General features: G+C 43.2%; 1 protein-coding gene across 1 annotated transcript in view; it reads left to right on the forward strand.

Moving 5' to 3' along the window:
• Nucleotides 1-20,570, forward strand: part of rasgrf2 (Ras protein specific guanine nucleotide releasing factor 2) — a 225,554-nt gene that overhangs the window by 110,401 nt on the left and 94,583 nt on the right. The window contains exon 9 of the mRNA XM_033018742.1: nucleotides 19,782-19,900. Within this exon, the coding sequence (XP_032874633.1) occupies nucleotides 19,782-19,900 (119 nt within the window). The remainder of the gene's footprint in view (nucleotides 1-19,781; nucleotides 19,901-20,570) is intronic.

Below are 20,570 nucleotides of genomic sequence, written 5' to 3' on the forward strand. Positions count from 1 at the left end.
AGTTTCACCTTTGAACATCAGCAGCATTTCACCTGCCAAACCAAGGGAAGGAGCGAGGTTGGGAGATAATGTTGTAGACGAGGGCAACACTCTTGGAGAGATGCCCATTGAAAAGCCAAACGCGGTGACTTTCTATGTTAGAATTATAGAGTGATACAGATCAGAATTTGTCCCCAACTTGTATATGCAAATTAAGATGCCCCATCCAAGTTGTCCACTTTCCACTTCCATATTCTCCATTTTCCATTTGTCCGCTCCTGACCCATATCCCTCCAAGCCATTCCAATCCATGTACCTGTCAAATGGCTTTTAAATGTTGTTCGGGTACAGTATCTGTGTAACTGTTTGATTGGGCTGCTTGTTTCATATACCAACCACTCACAGTGTGAAAAATCTGCCCCTCAAGTTCCTAATAAGTGTAAGAGGCTTTAGGTAGGCACATGGAAGTGCAGGGAACAGAGGATATGGATAATGTACAGGCAGATGAGATCATGTTTGGCACAAACATCGTGAGCCGAAGAGTCCTTTCCTGTGCTGCACTTTTCTATGTTTTATGTTTTTAATCTTTCCCCTTTCATCTTAATATCTCTTCCTTTCCTCCTTCTGTATCTATCCTTCTATATCTAATCATTCAGGGTTGAGAGGGATATGGGCAAAATGTAGGCAGATGGGACATGTTGGTCAGTGTGGGCAAGTTGGGCCAAAGGGCCTGTTTCCATGCTGTATCACTCTGTGACTGTGACTCTGTGACTGTGACTCTGTGACTGTGACTCTGTGTCTCCATGACTCTGTGTCTCCGTGACTCCGTGACTCCGTGACTCTGTGACTCTGTGTCTCCGTGACTCTGTGACTCTCGACTGTATGACCTCGTCCATGTACCACCAGTTTGAGGGGCTGTGCCCTCACACTGGCAAGGTTGTGCAGCATGCAGCATTTATCCACAAATTTCAACATCTGCTTTTGTGAACCGCTGCTGAGCTTCTGATGGAGTGATCCAGAAGCCAGTCAGAGTTCCAGCGTGGATATCATCTGTTCAATGGCAAGTTCTGACAAGTCAGATGGTTCAATTTTTCTTTGCACATTGCCCAAGCGTATGTTGGTTGTGCACCAAAGATTTCAGCTATAGAATCAGGCGCTGTCTCTTGTCACCCTGCAGCCATTTGTAGTGACTCCAATTGCAGCTTTCATTGCAACTGGCAGACCTGACTGCCACACAATGAAGTGATTAGTGCGGGTGTCAGGGGTTATGGGGAGTAGGCGGGAGAATGGGGTTGAGAGGGATAGTTAGATCAGATTGAATGGCAGAATAGACTGGATAGGCCGAATGGCCTAGGCCTGCTCCTATCACTTATGACCTTATGACAATGATTTCAGCCAGACTGCCAGCAACTGAGCTGCAGGTCCCATTGCTGATGGTTATATGCCAACAGATGCCACTGAAGATCCCTTTTTGGTCTGGCACTGGACAGAGTTGATATGCAGCACCCATAAAGTGAGCAGGATGATCTGCAAACCTTGTAAAGCCAGTTGTTTGCTCTACCCACTGGACTCTTGGAAAGGGTGGTGGGTGTATGGAGCAAGCTGCCGGAGGAGGTAGTTGAGGCAGGGACTATCCCAATATATAAGAGACAGCTGGACAGGTACTTGGATAGAACAGGTTTAGAGGGATATGGACCAAACACGGGCAGGTGGGATTAGTGTAGCTGGGACATTGTTGGCTGTTGTGGGCAAGTTGGGCCGAAGGGCCTGTTTCCACACTGTATCACTCTATGACTCTATAACTGTAAGAGAAAATTGAATGGGCCAGCTTTCTTTGAGTGTGGACCTTTTTTGCACACAGAGTGGTGAATCTCTGGAATTCGCTGCCACAGAATGTAGTTGAGGCCAGTTCATTGGCTATATTTAAGAGGGAGTTAGATGTGGCCCATTCAATAGGGGTATGGAGAGAAGGCAGGTACAGGATACTGAGTTGGATGATCAGCCATGATCACATTGAATGGCGGTGCAGGCCCGAAGGGCCGAATGGCCTACTCCTGCACCTATTTTCTATGTTTCTATGTTTCAGTGACCTAAAAGACTAATAGGGGACAACATCTGGAGCATTAACTGCAAAGTTGTAGCACTGGCGTAGAATCAATCATGTTCTGCTTTCTCTTCAGCTTTTCATTGAACATTTACCTATGGCCTCACCATTATATATATCTAGGTTAGTGCAACGATAAAGTGTGGAAACAAGACCTATCAGCTTCCTTCTCCACTCCTTCTTTCTTCATACGCTTAAGGGCCTGTCCCACTTTCGCGACCATTACAGGCGACTGCTGGCACCCGTGATAGGTCATCGAAATTTTCAACGTTGAAAACTCAGCAGTGACCGGAAAGAATCTGGAGACCTCCCATGACCATCGGAGCCCGCTAATGACCATACAGGCTGTATCATCGTGAGAGGTCTCCTACAGTTGTGGGAGGTCACCCGCGACATGTCTCCAGGGGTCGCCTGTATGGTCGTGAGAGGTCTCCTTTGGTTGTGAGAGGTCTCCAAAGAGGCATAGCGTTTTTCTGGTCGCCACTGATTTTTCAACATGTTGAACATTTTGGCGACCTATCAGTCCATGCCAGTCAAGATGCTATACTGGGCTAGTCCCATTTGCATGTATTTGGCTCAGAGTCCTGTAAACACATTCCTGTCCATGCTACCTATGGGACCATGAACCTTAGAATATTTATTTTGTACTTTTGACAAATAATTCCCGGGGGCGCCGTCCAGTTGGGTATGGCTGCCCTGCCTGCAGCTGCCCGTCCTTTCACTTCTTGTTTTTATTTTTAGTACGTTAAAAAGTGTAGTTTGGAGGTCTATTCTTTTTATGTGTGGGGGGAAGGGGGAAACTGTATTTCTCAGTCCTTACCTGGTTGGAGAGGCAGGCTTTCCTCCGAGCAGCATCTTCGACCCGTCCTCGCGGCCTGCCATCGGGGTCTGGAGCAGCGTTTCCTGACGGGACTGGCGGCGCAACACTGGAGCGCTATCGCGGAGTGGGCGATGCCTTGCCTGGGTCGCCGTGCTGGAGCTGAGTCCGCCGATTGAACATTGCAGAGCTGCGGGTCTGTGGAGCGGCCAGCCGCGGGCGGCGGCGCTGACTTTAACATCGGGAGCCTAGGATCTTTCGCTGAGCTCGGCAGTTGGCTTCGGAAGCCGCGGTCTCCAGTAAGGAAGCGGCCGTTCCAGGCATCCCAAGCCGCTGAGAGGGTTCTCTCGACGCCGGAGCACCATCACCCTGCGGAGGCCTCAATAGGCACGACTATGGGTGGACAAGGGGATGGGGACTGGACTTTGTGCCTTCCCTCACATTGGGAACCATTGTGGGGGGATGTTTTATGTTAAATTCTTCTTTAATGTTGTGTTGTATTCTTATTAGTGTGCTGCAATGGCAACTTGAATTTCACTACACCAATTGGTGTATGTGACAATAAATGAACCTTTGAACCATAATTCATTAATTAATTAGATTAGTTTAAAAAAAACACACAGGAATAAGTAATGATCAGGCTGTAGTATTTACTGAGTGCCAGGGAGCTACAGTGAAGGAAAATCTTCAATTCTAATGGATGCAAAATGGACATCTTGAATTGAAACTGCCATATCCCTGCATCCTCAACGCTAATGTGACCAGCGGCCCTTCCTTGCCATTAAATTAGGGTGAGGAATATAAAAGGCAACCAATCTGCCTTTGCAGTGCCCACAGTTAATTCCCGTCTTGGCTTTCTAGCACACTAATTATGTGACTTTTAAAAGACGGCCATAATAGTGGCTCAACAGTTTGTGGGCAATCTTCCTCAAGTTGAAGTTACGCGGATTAATTTTGAAAAGCTTATCAAAATAAAATTTAAATTGTCAATGCTTTGTCGTGATCCACATAATGATCTCGCTGGAAAGTTCAGCAAATAATCCACCTTCTACTGCCAGAAAGGTTTCAATCTTGCTTAGTCACAGACTAAAAGACACATGAAGTCTACCATTATTAGTTTCATGATTTAATTTTATTTTTAACAAAGTTACATAAGCTCTTTTTCAAAGCTCATTCTGATGTTTATGAAGCGGCCCGGTGCTTTGGAGCCATAACCACTAGATTGTCCTGCCAGCAACACCTTTGTCATTGTTCACAAGTTACGGGAGTAGAATTAGGCCATTCAGCCCATCGAGTCCACTCCACCATTAAATCTTGGCTGAACTCGGCCTCCTAATCCCATTTTCCTGCCTTCTCCCCATAACTATTGACACCTGCTCTAATCAAGAATTTGTCTATCTCTGCCTTAAAAATATCCATTGACTTGGGCTGCACAGCCCTCTGTGGCAATGAGTTCCACAGACTAACTACCTACTGACTAAAGAAGTTCCTTCTCGCCTCTTCTCTAAAAGAGCGTCCTTTAATTCTGGGCTATGACCTCGTCCTAGACTCCCCCACCTATGGAAACATCCTTTCCACATCCACTGCATCTATGCTTATTGATCTCACTATAACCTTCCAAGCCTCACTATCACTGACAGTGCTCACAGTGGCTCTAACTTCTTCATACTTGTAGGAAGGAACTGCAGATGCTGGTTTACACCGAAGGAACACAAAATGCTGGAGTAACTTGGTGGGACAGGCAGCGTTTCTGGAGAAAAGGGATAGGTGACATTTTGGGTTGTGACCCAGCGTCAAACTCTTTTCAGAAATAGGATCCTGACCCGATACGTTGCCTATTCCTGGCGGGGAGATTTGCAAAGGCTACTGGGGAGACTTTAAACTAGAATGGTTGGGGGGGAGGGACTCCAATAGAGAAAGCTCGTAGACAGAGTGTGAGGCAGGAGGCAGAGAAGGGAAGCACTCGGACCCAAAATCTAGGGGAGAAAGAAGAAAAAGAAAATAAACAGAGAATAAGAGGTGGTGGGTTTCTTAAATGTGCATATTTTAATGTTAGGAGCATTGTAAGAAAGGTGGATGAGCTTAGAGCCTGGATTTACATCTGGAAGTGTGATGTTGTGGCGATCAGTGAAACATGGTTGCAGGAGGTCTGTGATTGGAAACTAAATATTCCAGGATTTCGTTGCTTCAGGTGTGATAGAATTGGAGCGGCAAGAGGTGGAGGTGTTGCATTGCTAGTCAGGGAAGATATTACAGCAGTGCTTTGGCAGGATAGATTGGAGGGCTCGTCTAGGGAGGCTATTTGGGTGGAACTGAGAAGTGGGAAAGGTGTAGCAACACTCTTATAGACTGCCAAATGGGGAGCGAGAATTGGAAGAGCAAATATGTGAGGAGATTGCAGATATTAGTAGTAAGCACAAGGTAGTGATTGTGGGAGATTTCAATTTTCCACACATAGACTGGGAAACACATTCTGTATGGTTTGGAGTTTGTAAAATGTGTGCAGGATAGTTTTTTGCAGCAATACATAGAGGTACCTACTAGAGAAGGGGCAGTGCTAGACCTCCTGTTAGGAAATGAGACGGGTCAGGTGGCGGAGGTATGCGTTGGGGAGCACTTCGGGTCCAGTGATCACAATACCATTAGTTTCAATATAATTATGGAGAGTGTCAGAACTGGACCTAGGGTTGAGATTTTTGATTGGAGAAAGGCTGACTTTGATGAGATGTGAAAGGATTTAAAAAGAGTGAATTGGGACATTTTGTTTTATGGGAAGGGTGTAGAAGAGAAATGGAGGACATTTAAGGTGAAATTTTAAGAGTACAGAATCTTTATGTTCCTGTTCGGTTGAAAGGAAATAGTAAAAATTGGAAAGAGCCATGGTTTTCAAGGGAAATTGGACACTTGGTTCAGAAAAAGAGAGAGATCTACAATAATTATAGGCAGCATGGAGTGAATGAGGTGCTTGAGGAGTATAACGAATGTAAAAAGAATCTTAAGAAATAAATTAGAAAAGCTAAAAGAAGATATGATGTTGCTTTGGCAAGTAAGGTGAAAGTAAATCCAAAGGGTTTCTATAGCTATATTAAAAGCAAAAGGATAACGAGGGATAAAATTGGTCCATTAGAGAGACAGAGTGGACAGCTATCTGCAGAGCCAAAAGAGATGGGGGAGATATTGAACAATTTCTTTTCTTCGGTATTCACCAAGGAGAAGGATATTGAATTATGTGAGGTAAGGGAAACAAGTAGAGTAGCTATGGATACTATGAGATTCGAAGAAAAAGAAGTACTGACACTTTTGAAAAATATAAAAGTGGATAAGTCTCCAGGTCCTGACAGGATATTCCCTAGGACATTGAGGGAAGTTAGTGTAGAAATAGCCGGGGCTATGACAGAAATATTTCAAATGTCATTAGAAACGGGAATAGTGCCCGAGGATTGGCGGACTGCGCATGTTGTTCCATTGTTTAAAAAGGGTTCCAAGAGTAAACCTAGCAATTATAGACCTGTTAGTTTGACTTCAGTGGTGGGCAAATTAATGGAAAAGATACTTAGAGATAATATATATAAGCATCTGGATAAACAGGGTCTGATTAGGAACAGTCAACATGGATTTGTGCCTGGAAGGTCATGTTTGACTAATCTTCTTGAATTTTTTGAAGAGGTTACTAGGGAAATTGATGAGGGTAAAGCAGTGGATGTTGTCTATATGGATTTTAGTAAGGTCTTTAACAAGGTTCCTCATGGAAGGTTGGTTAAGAAGGTTCAATTGTTGGGGATAAATGCAGTAGTAGCAAGATGGATTCAACAGTGGCTGAATGGGAGACGCCAGAGAGTAATGGTGGATGGCTGTTTGTCAGGTTGGAGGCAGGTGATTAGTGGGGTGCCTCAGGGATCTGTGTTGGGTCCACTGTTGTTTGTCATGTACATCAATGATCTGGATGAAGGTGTGGTAAATTGGATTAGTAAGTATGCAGATGATACTAAGATAGGTGGTGTTGTGGATAATGAAGTAGATTTCCAAAGTCTACAGAGAGATTTAGGCCATTTGGAAGAATGGGCTGAAAGATGGCCGATGGAGTTTAATGCTGATAAGTGTGAGGTGTTACATCTTGGCAGGACAAATCAAAATAGGACGTACATGGTAAATGGTAGCGAATTGAGGAATGCAGTTGAACAGAGGAATCTAGGAATAACTGTGCATAGTTCCCTGAAGGTGGAATCTCATGTAGATAGGGTGGTAAAGAAAGCTTTTGGTGTGCTGGCCTTTATAAATCAGAGCATTGAGTATAGAAGTTGGGATGTAATGTTAAAATTGTACAAGGCATTGGTGAGACCAATTCTGGAGTATGGTGTACAATTTTGGTCGCCCAATTATAGGAAGGATGTCAACAAAATAGAGAGAGTACAGAGGAGATTTACTAGAATGTTGCCTGGATTTAAGCAACTAAGTTACACAGAAAGGTTGAATAAGTTAGGTCTTTATTCTCTGTAGCGCAGAAGGTTAAGGGGGGGACTTGATGGAGGTCTTTAAAATGATGAGAGGGATAGACAGAGTTGACGTGGACAAGCTTTTCCCATTGAGAGTAGGGAAGATTCAAACAAGAGGACATGACTTCAGAATTAAGGGACAGAGGTTTAGGGGTAACATGAGGAGGAACTTCTTTACTCAGAGAGTGGTAGCTGTGTGGAATGAGCTTCCAGTGGAAGTGGTGGAGGAAGGTTCGATTTTATCATTTAAAAATAAATTGGATAGGTATATGGATGGGAAAGGAATGGAGGGTTATGGTCTGAGTGCAGGTAGATGGGACTAGGGGAAAATAATTGTTCGGCACGGACTTGTAGGGCCGAGATGGCCTGTTTCCGTGCTGTAATTGTTATATGGTTATTCCTTTTCTCAAGAGATGCTACCTATGTATCATTGTGCCTTAGAAAATTCTGCCTCATTTATAATACATAATAGCAATAAATTATAATACATAATAGCATAAATGCAAAGACAAAATATTGTGGATTCTGGAAGTATGAAATATAAACAAAAACTACTGAAAAAAGTCTGTGAAGAAAGAAAAAAAATCAGTTAATATTTGAGGCCAGTGAATTATCATTAGAAGTTCACAAGTTCTAGGAGCAGAATTAGGCCATTCGGCCCATCAAGTCCACTCCACCATTCAATCATGGCTGATCTATCTTTCCCATCAACCCCATTTTCCTGCCTCCTCCCCATAACCCCTGACACCCGTACTAATAATCAAGGACCTGTCAATCTCCGCCTTAAAAGTTTAGTTTAGTTTGGTTTAATGTCATGTGTACTGAGATCCAGTGAAAAGCTTTTGCTGCATGCTATCCGAAAATATCCATTGCTCCGGCCTCCGTTGCCAAGGGTTATGGGGAGAATGCAGGAAAATGGGATTAGGAGGCAGAGATCAGCTTTGATTGAATGGCAGAGTAGACTCGATGGGCTGAATGGCCTAATGCTACTGCTATAACGTGAACTTGTGAGAATCAGAAAGCATAATGAATGCTAAAAGGGTTGAAGCAAGGATGGATGTCTCGATTTTTCTCAGGCTGCTGTTGCCTGGATATGTAAATTCATCACAGGATCAAAGCAGTCATTTCAAACCGTTTAATGTTCATGAAGTATTCTTTATGCTGTGATGGTGGTGCCAATGAGGGGCGGTAGTGTGGTGCAGCTACCTGTAAACTTGTTCTCGGTATTTTTGTGAGTGGAGCTTGTTCTGGCACCGGCGACATGTTAAAGACGGAGCCAGTTTCTTCTTGAAGCATGTGGTCCAAGGGAGATGTGTATGATGCTATATGAACTTCCCCTTTATAGACCGGAACTGGCGCACTGTAAAATGATGTGCAATTTTGAATTTTCAATTACCAATTTGGTCACTGCAATTTATTTTGTTAATCAAAGATTATAATTATTTAGATAATTAAAAAATATTTGCGTGCTGAGAAATGAGGGTGATGCAGTTATTCTTAAGTTCGTAGGTTCATGGGTGATAGGAGCAGAATTAGGCCATTTGTCCCATCAAGTCTACACCACCATTCAATCATGGCTGATCTATCTCTCCCTCCTAACCGCATTCTCCTGCCTTCTCCCCATAACCCCTGACATCCCATATTGACATATTGTGATGTCATGATATAAATGTTGATTTATAAGATTGAAAATACTAGACTAAGATTGAAAAGACTAGGCTTGTATTCACTCAAGTTTAGAAGGATGAGGGGATATCTTATAGAAACATAAAATTATAAAAGGACTGGACAGGCTAGATGCAGGAAAAATGTTCCCAATGTTGGGAGAGTCCAGAACCAGGGGCCACAGTCTTAGAATAAAGGGGAGGCCATTTAGCACTGTGAGAAAAAGCTTTTTCACCCAGCGAGTTGTGAATTTGTGGAATTCCCTGCCACAGAGGGCAGTGGAGGCCAAATCACTGGATGGATTTAAGAGAGAGTTAGATAGAGCTTCAAGTGCTGGTGGAATCAAGGGATTTGGGGAGAAGGCAGGCACAGGTTATTGATTGGGGACGATCAGCCATGATCACAATGAATGGCTGTGCTGGCTCGAAGGGCCAAATGGCCTCCTCCTGCACCTATTTTCTATGTTTTTATGTTTCTATGTTTTCAAATGGTTTATTACCTTTATAAAATAATGGATTAAAAAATGATAAAACATGCAATACATTGTTGTATTAATGTTGTGGACGTTAACTTAACCATAACAACTTTATACAGACAACCTCATAATCTAAGTCCAAGTATTTGGCAACTCATATTCTAGCCTTTGAAGCGTGATGCTGGTAGTTGGCAGTAGCACATACAGCTGATGATTTATTGGCATGCCTTTGACAGTTTTCTATCGGAAACAATGTTTTAAATAATTAAAGTGCAACTTGTTCCATCAAGAGACTCTTTAAAATTGAAGCTGAACTTCCCTTTTACTGGAGGTTCAGAAGAGGATGGCGCCATCAGCGATGGCAGCCTCGCCAACAGTCTGTCTTTTCGTCTTTTTTGTTATTTTTAGTGTGTTTTAAAATAGAAAGATTAAACGAGAACTTACCGTTTGAAGTTTGATCTTTATTTTATGAGAAGTTGAAGTGAGGGAATACGTGAAGAGCCCGCCAGCCCGCATGCGCGTAAATCTTCAAAGCAGCTGTATGAAACCACAGACTAGTTGCTGAACTTAAGCTTTAGAAAGATTTACGACCTTAGAATTACCAAATTATCTTTATGAGAAGTAGGGTTGGTTGTATGTGAATATTCAATTTCAATTTTAAAAACTTTATTGGCATGAGAAGATACATCGTTGTATTGCCATAGTATTAAACATGACCTTTGTATCCTATCTGCTAGGATAGTCACAAACGTGACCGAGCGGCAACCGCTATTAAAAACCTGCCAACTCTATTTATAGCTGCCCTACAGAGCATACACCATACGCTGCTCTCCAGCCATAGCTGAACCTACCTCAGCCGACAGCATCTATGTTTAAAATTGCGAGATGCTACCTGGCGGTCGCTGTCCTGGCCGTGGCTATCTTTAAACCACCGGCTGCTGCTAATCTTTTGCAGCGATCGCTGACCTGGCCGCGCCGGCAGCCGCAATATCGAATCCCAGCTCCTTACGGAGTCTCCACGGCGGCCTCCAAATCCGGCCGCCTGCTCCCGTTCGGAGCTCCAACGGCGGCAGCCGCACAGGCTGCGCCCATCAGCTACTCCGGGCCCGCTGTACTGCAGCGGCCCACTGAAAACAAAATAAACTTACCTGCCAGACCAGTTTCGAACTGCTCCGACTCCCGCGCCATGTGTCGATGTATTGACCTGCATGCGGGCTGGCGGGCTCTTCACGTAGTCACTCACGTGACTTCGATGTAAAATTAGAAGATATGTGTTAATGTTCTCTGGTTCATTTTATGTGGGGGGTGGGGGAGCAGTCGGGGGAAACTTTTTTTAATCTCTTACCTTGCCGGAGATGCAATTGTTTTCCGGATCGTATCTCCGGTCGCTCTGCGGCCTAACATCATGGAGCTGGCGGCCTTCCTCGAGACTGACTTTGAGCCCCACCACGGGGTCTTGTGATGCCATCGGAGCCTGTGATCCCTTGCCTGGGATCGACGTTCCAACCGCGGCCTGCTGATTCCAACATCGAGGAGCTCGCAGTCTTGGGTAGAAACTGATGTCAGGAAGCTCCAATCTGCAAGAGGTTCGACCAGCCCCGACCCGAGAGTCCGATCGCCTGGTGCGGGGAGCTGAGATCCCCCCGATTCGGGTGGGGGTTTTGGGGGGGGGGTGGGGGTACCTCTCCCCGATCGTCGCTCCCCATTCCCTGCCTCGTGGTCGATCACCAGGGTCGTGGGGCAGCAAACTCGTTACCATTGAAAATGTCCCATTGTGATGTCATTGTGGCAGTCGGCAGCTTGAGAGCCAATTGTGATTGGTGCAGTGTGAGTGGCATTGTGACATCATCACTGGAAGCTCCTGAAAAAAGGGCTGTCTGTGAGAAGGCGGTTTTGGCTTTTTTTTTAACTTTAATTATGAATAACTTTTGAAATATAGCATGAAATCTGAAGTGAACCTGATTGCAGCATGGAGGGGAATCAGAAGTTGAGTAGCAGCCCCTTCAGATATTAGCACAGTGGCAGCAACCTCGTTACCATTGCCAATGTCCCATTGTGATGTCATTTGTAAATGAGACCCATTGTGATTGGACATCTGTGAGATGGCATTGTGACATTATCATTGGAAGGTGCTGCAAGAGTAATTAGTAGTAAGCACAAGGTAGTGATTGTGGGAGATTTCAATTTTCCACACATAGACTGGGAAACACATTCTGTAAAAGGGCTGGATGGTTTGGAGTTTGTAAAATGTGTGCAGGATAGTTTTTGCAGCAATACATAGTGGTACCTACTGGAGAAGGGGCAGTGCTGGACCTCCTGTTAGGAAATGAGGCAGGTCAGGTGACGGCGGTATGTGTTGGGGAATACTTCGGGTCCAGTGATTACAATACCATTAGTTTCAATATAATTATGGAGAAGGTCAGAACTGGACCAAGGGTTGAGATTTTTGATTGGAGAAGGCTAACTTTGAGGAGATGCGAAAGGATTTAAAAGGAGTGAATTGGGACATTTTGTTTTATGAGAAGAATGTTGTAGAGAAATGGAGGACATTTAAAGGTGAAATTTTAAGAATACAGAATCTTTATGTCCCTGTTCGGTTGAAAGGAAAGTAATAATTGAAAAGAGCCATGGGTTTCAAGGGAAATTGGACACTTGGTTCGGTAAAAGAGAGAGATCTACAATAATTATAGGCAGCATGGAGTAAATCAATCAATCAATCAACCAATCAATCAACCTTTATTGTCATCTTGCAAGCAACAGTTGTACAGTGCAAAATGAAAAGACGTTTCCCAGGGAATACCGGAGCATCGCACATGAAATTTAAAACATTTCACACATAATAACACTAAAAACAATCCTGTCCCTGATGGAACAGTATAAATACAGTACAAAATGAGGTGCTTGAGGAGTATAAAGAATGTAAAAAAAATCTTAAGAATGAAATTAGAAAAGCTAAAAGAAGATATGAGGTTGCTTTGGCAAGTAAGGTGAAAGTAAATCCAAAGGGTTTCTACAACTATATTAATAACAAAAGGATAACGAGGGATAAAATTGGTCCATTAGAGAGTCAGTGGACAGCTATCTGCAGAGCCAAAAGAGATGGGGGAGTTATTGAACAATTTCTTTTCTTCGGTATTCACCAAGGAGAAGGATATTGAATTATGTAAGGTAAGGGAAACAAGTAGAGTAGCTATGGAAACTATGAGGATCAAAGAAGAGGAAGTACGGACACTTTTGAAAAAGATAAATGTGGATAAGTCTCCAGGTCCTGACAGGATATTCCCTAGGACATTGAGGGAAGTTAGTGTAGAAATAGTGGGGGCTAAGACAGAAATATTTCAAATGTCATTAGAAACGGGAATGGTGCCGGAGGATTGGCGTACTGCGCATGTTGTTCCATTGTTTAAAAAGGGTTCTAAGAGTAAACCAATTATAGACCTGTTAGTTTGACGTCAGTGGTGGGCAAATTAATGGAAAGGATACTTAGAGATAATATATATAATCATCTGGATAAACATGGTCTGATTAGGAACAGTCATGTTTGACTAATCTTGAATTTCTTTAAGAGGTTACTAGGGAAATTGATTAGGGTAAAGCGGTGGATGTTGTCTATAGGGACTTCAGTAAGGCCTTTGACAAGGTTGGTTAAGAAGGTTCCATTGTTGGGTGTTAATAGTGGAGTAGCAAGATGGATTCAACAGTGGCTGAATGGGAGATACCAGAGAGTTAAAGCCCTGTCTCACGGTGCGAGCTGACCCACGAGGTACCCCGAGTGAAAGACTCGTGGTTGTGTACGAGGTTCCAAGTGTATGAAAAAGATTTTAACCGAGTTCCCACGTGTGTGTATAAGTTTGCCGTTTACTTCTCATTTCCGCAATGTGTCAAGTTCCACTCCCGAGTTACCAAGTTCTACTCCCGAGTTACTCTTGTTTCAAATAAGTTCCCACTTCGGACCCAAACTCATTGTTTCATAAGGCCTTCCTTCCTTAGTGGAATTGTAAAACAAGTATTAATAATTGTATTACGAAATACGGGGTGAATTCAGTAGGTCAGGCAGCGTATGGGGAAAGAGGAATAGTCAGGGTTTCGGCTCTTCTGCTTCCTCGTCAAATTGGGAAACTACTGTTGGAAGGAACTGCAGACTTGAGTCTGTCTTTTGCCAAATTCTGCTTGGGTCAGCCGAGATTCCTGCTCTCTGCAGCCGAACCTGGGCTCCATGAAGCCGAGGAGTGAACCTCCCGCTCAGCTAAACTCTTCCCGCGTCTGTGTCCGACGCTCCTTCTAACCACAAAATGTGTTATTCTTCTGTGCAACATTTAAAGAAAGAATAGTGAATTCATCTGGTTTGTCGTTTTGCACTCTTATTGTCATTTGAGTTTATGTGTAAGTACTGTATGTGTGTATGTGTATAAATGTATATAGAAGAATGTTGTTGTTCTGTTTGGGACATATGACATTAAGGGCTGAGGCAGGGTCTCAACCCGAAACGTCACCCATTCCTCTCCAGAGATGCTGCCTGTTCCGCTGAATTACTCCAGCATTTTGTGTCTATCTCCAGATTTTGCAGTTCTTCCCTACACATTTGACAATAAAAAACTCTTGACAACCAGAGCTTTAAGACTTCAAACTCATACTGTACACACACCAAGGCTAGAAGGCAGTAGAAGCTACAGACCCAGGCGTGAACATCAAGCACTCTGCTTCATTAGGGTCTAAAACAAAGCCAGCACTTCTTCGAGGCTTGGCATGTGGCATTTTAAACGCCTTTTGCTCTCCATACAACATTGCAACAACAGGGTGGCTCGTGAAGAGACCTTGTGGCATTTCAGCAAGTCCTCAATCGAGGTGATCAGCTTCAGCAGTAGATGGAAGGCACCGCATGAATGCAGTATAAATGTGCAGCATTAGTACTGAAGTCGAAACATTCCAGACTGAGCTTGCTGTTACTGGAGGCATCCCTTGATTCCACCGTGAGATTTTAAATTCTCATCCTTTGACATAATCCCTGCTCCGGTTTTTAAAGTAAGGGATCTTATTAGAACGCCAAAATAAATAGCAATCTGATAAGCGACTCCGCTGACAAACTCCAGACCTGTCCTCCTTAAATCAAGCGTGTCCCCTGCCTCCTCCCTATCCCATCCTCCCAACCCCCTTGGGGGAAGAGTGGAAGAGACACGAACGGCAAACAACTGTCCCCTTTCTGTACAGACTTCGCAATAGGTGTTTGTTCTTGGTGTTTTTGTTGCTGTGAGTGAGCCATCTCACGGCCTGTTTAAATTTAGCGGCGGCAAGCCGCTTGTGTTAATTTGAAGTTGATGTGTGTGTGTGTGTGTGTCTGTATGGAGAGAGGGATAGAGCAGGTATAGCGACAATCTCCTACCCACTAAATACACCTTGTGAAAACTATCCGAGAAAAAAAGAGGTCAATTAACGTGCAGAATATATATTATGCTGCCTGCCCGCTGAGTTAAAGAATTCCCACGGTAGACTCACGAGACACTAAGGTAAATGCACAGGCCACTACGTTCTTAAAACAAGTTTAAATGTTTCAATTTTTAACTTCAGCAGTACATTTTACTCGCAGAAAACTTTAAACATGTTTGAATTGCTCCAAGAGTTAACAAGTATCACGGGTACCTGCCGTTAGCGCCACGAGTCGCTAAGTTGCGTCCACGAGTTCCGACGTTCCCGCGACGTTAATTGTACTTAGTTACCACGAGTTAAATTTGTTTTAAACTCGGGGTACCTCGTGGGTCAACTCGCACCGTGAGACAGGGGTTTATTGGTGGATAACTGTTTGTCAGGTTGGAGGCCGGTGACTAGTGGGGTGCCTCAGGGATCTGTGTTGGGTCCACTGTTGTTTGTCATATACATCAATGATCTGGATGATGGTGTAGTAAATTGGTTTAGTAAGTATGCAGATGATACTAAGATAGGTGGTGTTGTGGATAATGAAGTAGATTTTCAAAGTCTACAGAGATATTTAGGCCATTTGGAAGAGTGGGCTGAAAGATGGCAGATGGAGTTTAATGCTGATCAGTGTGAGGTGCTACATCTTGGCAGGACAAATCAAAATAGGACGTCCATGGTAGATGTCAATGGTAGCGAAATGAGGAATGCAGTTGAACAGAGGGATCTAGGAATAACTGTGCATAGTACCCTGAAGGTGGAATCTCATGTAGATAGGGTGGTAAAGAAAGCTTTTGGTGTGCTGGCCTTTATAAATCAGAACATTGAGTATAGAAGTTGGGATGTAATGTTAAAATTGTACAAGGCATTGGTGAGGCCAATTCTGGAATATGGTGTACAATTTTGGTCGCCAAATTATAGGAAAGATGTCAACAAAATAGAGAGAGTACAGAGGAGATTTACTAGAATGTTGCCTGGGTTTCAGCACCTAAGTTACAGAGAAAGGTTGAACAAGTTAGGTCTTTATTCTTAGGAGCGCAGAAGGTTAAGGGGGGACTTGATAGAGGTCTTTAAAATGATGAGAGGGATAGACAGAGTTGACGTGGATAAGCTTTTTCCATTGAGATTAGGGAAGATTTAAACAAGAGGACATGATTTGAGAATTAAGGGACAAAAGTTTAGGGGCAACATGAGGGGGAACTCTTTACTCAGAGAGTGGTAGCTGTGTGGAATGAGCTTCCAGTGGAAGTGGTGGAGGCAGGTTCGATTTTATCATTTAAAAATAAATTGGATAGGTATATGGACGGGAAAGGAATGGAGGGTTATGGTCTGAGTGCAGGTAGATGGGACTAGGTGAGAGTAAGTGTTCGGCACGGACTAGAAGGGCCGAGACAGCCTGTTTCCGTGCTGTAATTGTTCTATGGTTATATGGTTATAAGAGTCTGCCACTGAAAATATGGCTTTTTAAAAAAAACTTTAATCATGAATAACTTTTGCAATATAGCATGAAATCTTAAGTGAAGCTGAGTACGGTGTGGGACCAAAATGCAACCAGAACTTGAGGAGCAGCCCCTTCAGATATTGTTAGAGGGGCAGCAACCTCGTTACCTTTGGCAATGTCCCATTGTGATGTCATTGTGGCAGTTGGCAGCCAGCTTGAGAGCCCATTGTTACCGTTGGCAATGTCCCATTGTGATGTAATTGTGGCAGTCGGCAGCTAGCTTAAGAGGCCATTGTGATTGGTGCACTGTGAGAGGCATTGTGACATCATCACTGGAAGCTCTCTGTGAGAAGGCTGGAAGCTGGCTATAAGAAGGCGATTTTGGCTTAAAAAAAAACTATAATCATAAATAACTTCTGAAATATAGCATGAAATGTGAAGCAACCTAACAGGGAAGTGTTCCCCTTCTCCCCGATTGGCCCTCCCCACTCCCTGCCTTATGCCCAAACACCAGGATTGTGGGACCAAAATGCAACCAGAACTTGATGAGTAGCCCCTTCATATATTGGTAGAAGCGCAACAACCTCATTACCGTTGGCAACGTCCCATTGTGATGTCATTGTGGCAGTTGGCAGCCAGCTTCAGAGCCCATTGTTACCGTTGGCAATGTCCCATTGTGATGTCATTGTGGCAGTCGACAGCCAGCTTGAGAGCCCATTGTGATTGGTGCACTGTGAGAGGCATTGTGACATCATCACTTTGGGAAGTCTGGAGCTGAAGTGAGAAGGCGGTTTTGGCTGTTTATAAAATTTCATCGACTAATAACATTGGAATTATAGGTGGAAATGTGACGGGAAGATGTTTATCGCCACCAGGGAAAAATTTGAGAAGGATGTGTGAAAATAGGAAGCCTGTGGCCTAATGTTTGGAAGAAGATAGGAATTAACCAGATTGGCGCGCGCGCGCACACTCACACACTCACACACACACACACACACACACACACACACACACACACACACACACACACACACACACACACACACACACACACACACACACACACACACACACACAACGAAGACTTTTAGTTATATAGAGATTAAATGCAGGTCAAGATGTCAAAATGTTTGCAGAATGATCCAGGGGCAAGGTGACTCACTGGATCACTTGAAGAACCAATGTAGATGAGAACTCAATCTCAAATCTGTTGGCCCAAATCATTATGTGCCATAGGCTGGGTTGGACACAATCTGATCCACTGTAAACCATCAACCACAGTAGGCTGGTACCAAAGTGTAGATGCAACTGGGGCATCAATGCTGTAATTCCTGATATGTCAGATAGAAGGCTAGCAGCTGTCTTTAACCTTAGAAAGTTCATGAGTTCACAAGTTATAGGAGTAGAATTAGGCCATTTGGCCCATCGAGTCTATTCTGCCATTCAATCATGGCTGATCTCTGCCTCCTGATCCCATTTTCCTGCCTTCTCCCCATAACCCTTGACACCCGTTCTAATGAAGAATTTGTCTATCTGTACCTTAAAAATATCCACTGACTTGGCCTTCAAGGGTTTGAGCAATACGGATGTTTTTCTACAGGAATAGATCGAGTAGATACACAGAGTCTCGTAGGTGAATCGAGGACCAGAGGGCACAGGTGAAGGGGAAAATATTTAATAGGAATCCGAAGGGTAACTTTTTCACACAAACGATGGTGGGTGCATGGAACAAGCTACCAGAGGAGGTATTTTGCAGTCTCACACGTTCTAAGGTGCCATCTAGGCTCCACATGATCCTGGATTCCACATGAGGCCAGGATAGAGTGGACACAGAGAAGTTGTTTCCACTAGTGGCAGAGTCTAGGACCAGAGGGCCCAGCCTCGGAATGAAAGGGTGTACTTTTAGAAAGGAGATGAGGGGGAATTTCTTTAGTGTGGTGAATCCGCAGAATTAAGTGCCACGGAAGGCTGTGGAGGCCGTCAATGGATATTTTTAAGACAGATTTTTGATTAATATGAATGTCAGGGGTTATGGGGAGAAGGCAAGAGAATGGGGTTCGGAGGGAGAGATAGATCAGCCATGATTGAATGGCGGTGTAGACTTGATCGACCGAATGGCCTTATTCTGCTCCCAGAATTTATGATCCATCCAAAGGTTGGTAGTTGTTGATATTTTTCCATTTTGCTCGTACTTTACTCTCTCTGAGTCTGTGCTTCTTTAGTGTACTCACACATTGCATTTTGTTTTTTTGCATTGGACAGGTAATTTGCTTTATGTTCATCTCCTACATATGACAAATAACAACTTCAAATTATTTGTGTTACATGTTAAATGATAGAAACGTCAAGATAATTAGCATTTATTTCTCTCGTACACATCTTAAAAACATGATATCAAATTTGGTTTATGTCCCTTTTTGAATTTAATTTGAACTACTGTTAACACATGGCACCTTCAGCAGGTGTAAATACTCATTTATTTTATCCTGAGATTAGAATGCAAATATTAAATAGCAAAGATTTTATTAAATTGATTTAAACGTTTTGACATAGAAACAGAAACATAGAAAATAGGTGCAGGGGTAGGCCATTCGGCCCTTCGAGCCAGCACTGCCATTCAATATGATCGTGGCTGATCATCTAAAATCAGTACCCCGTTCCTGCTTTCTCCCCATACCCCTTGAGTCCATTAGCCCTAAGAGCTAAATCTAACTCTCTCTCGAAAAGCAGAGAATTCCACAGATTCACAACTCTCTGGGTGAAAAGGTTTTTCCTCATTTTAGTCCAAAATGACCTACACCGTATTCTTAAACTGGGACTCCTGGTTCTGGACTTCCATCAACATGGGGATCATTTTTCCTGAATCTAGCCTGTCCAATCCCTTAAGAATTTTATATATTTCTATGAGATACCCTCTCATCCTTCTAAATTTCATTGAATATAAGCATTCAAATAGAATGATAGTACTTAAGGGATATGGGGAGAAGGCAGGAACGGGGTACTGATTGTGGATGATCAGCCATGATCATCACATTGAATGGCATTGCTGGCTCGAAGGGCCAAATGGCCTACTCCTGCACCTATTTTCTATGTTTCAATGTATCTAAGCCCAGTCGAATATGGAGTTTTGTGTTGAACAGATGAAAAGCATTGACCAGTTATTAATGTTGGAATAGATTATAAGCCAGGATTTAATAATTATTTATAAATTATACTTCATAACAATGTGGCACATCGAAGAAACAAGTCTTATCCTTTAATGTAACCTCAGTCCATCTTGATTCGTTGTGCTTATGTCACTGATTGTAATGATTTCCTGTGACTTTCTTTGCTGACTCAGCACAAGCAGGATCAGATGAAGGGCAATGTGTAAAGGCTGTTCTGTTGTATGTGCACAGGGTAATGCACGATGAAGTGAGTGACACAGAAAACATTCGGAAAAATCTTGCAATCGAACGAACAATTGTGGAAGGATGCGACATTTTGCTGGATACAAGCCAAACATTTGTACGCCAAGGTAAGTGTATTTATATTACATTTAACAGAAAATTAAAGACTGATGCTCATTGTACAATGGCAAAGGACAAACAGGTCAAATCCATTGGTGTCAAACATTCTTGTGACTCTACAAGGATGCTCATTGCTTACACTTAAACTCCACCAGGTAGCTGTTTGGAATACTGAACATAAATACAATTTTAATTACTTGACCTCTTGGAGAATAAGAACGCTGGCAACGTGTTACTGAGTTGTATTTGGTGTAGACCAGATTAACAACTGTTTCCCTTGCCAAAATGTCCTCTCAAATGAGCAGAACCAATGTACTCGTTTGACTGTACATTGTCTCAGGCTTTTGGACAGTGTGAATGGAAGGTAGAAAATACATTCAGAAATATTTACAAACCTTTTTATATATTAGAAGTGCTACAACCTGCAGATTCAAGGACAGTTTCTTCCCAGCTGTTATCAGGGAACTGAAGCATCCTATCACCAACTAGAGAGTGCAGCTGGCCTACCATCCTCATTGGAGACCCTTGGAATATCTTATCGGACTTTACTGAACTTTATCGTACACTAAACGTTATTCCCTTTATACTGTATCTGTACACTGTGGACGGCTTGATTGTAATCATGTATAGTCTTTTCGCTGACTGGATAATCAAGTAAATTAAATGTAATTTTGGAAA

Source organism: Amblyraja radiata, chromosome 3, assembly GCF_010909765.2.
Source record: "Amblyraja radiata isolate CabotCenter1 chromosome 3, sAmbRad1.1.pri, whole genome shotgun sequence".
NCBI lineage: Eukaryota > Metazoa > Chordata > Chondrichthyes > Rajiformes > Rajidae > Amblyraja > Amblyraja radiata.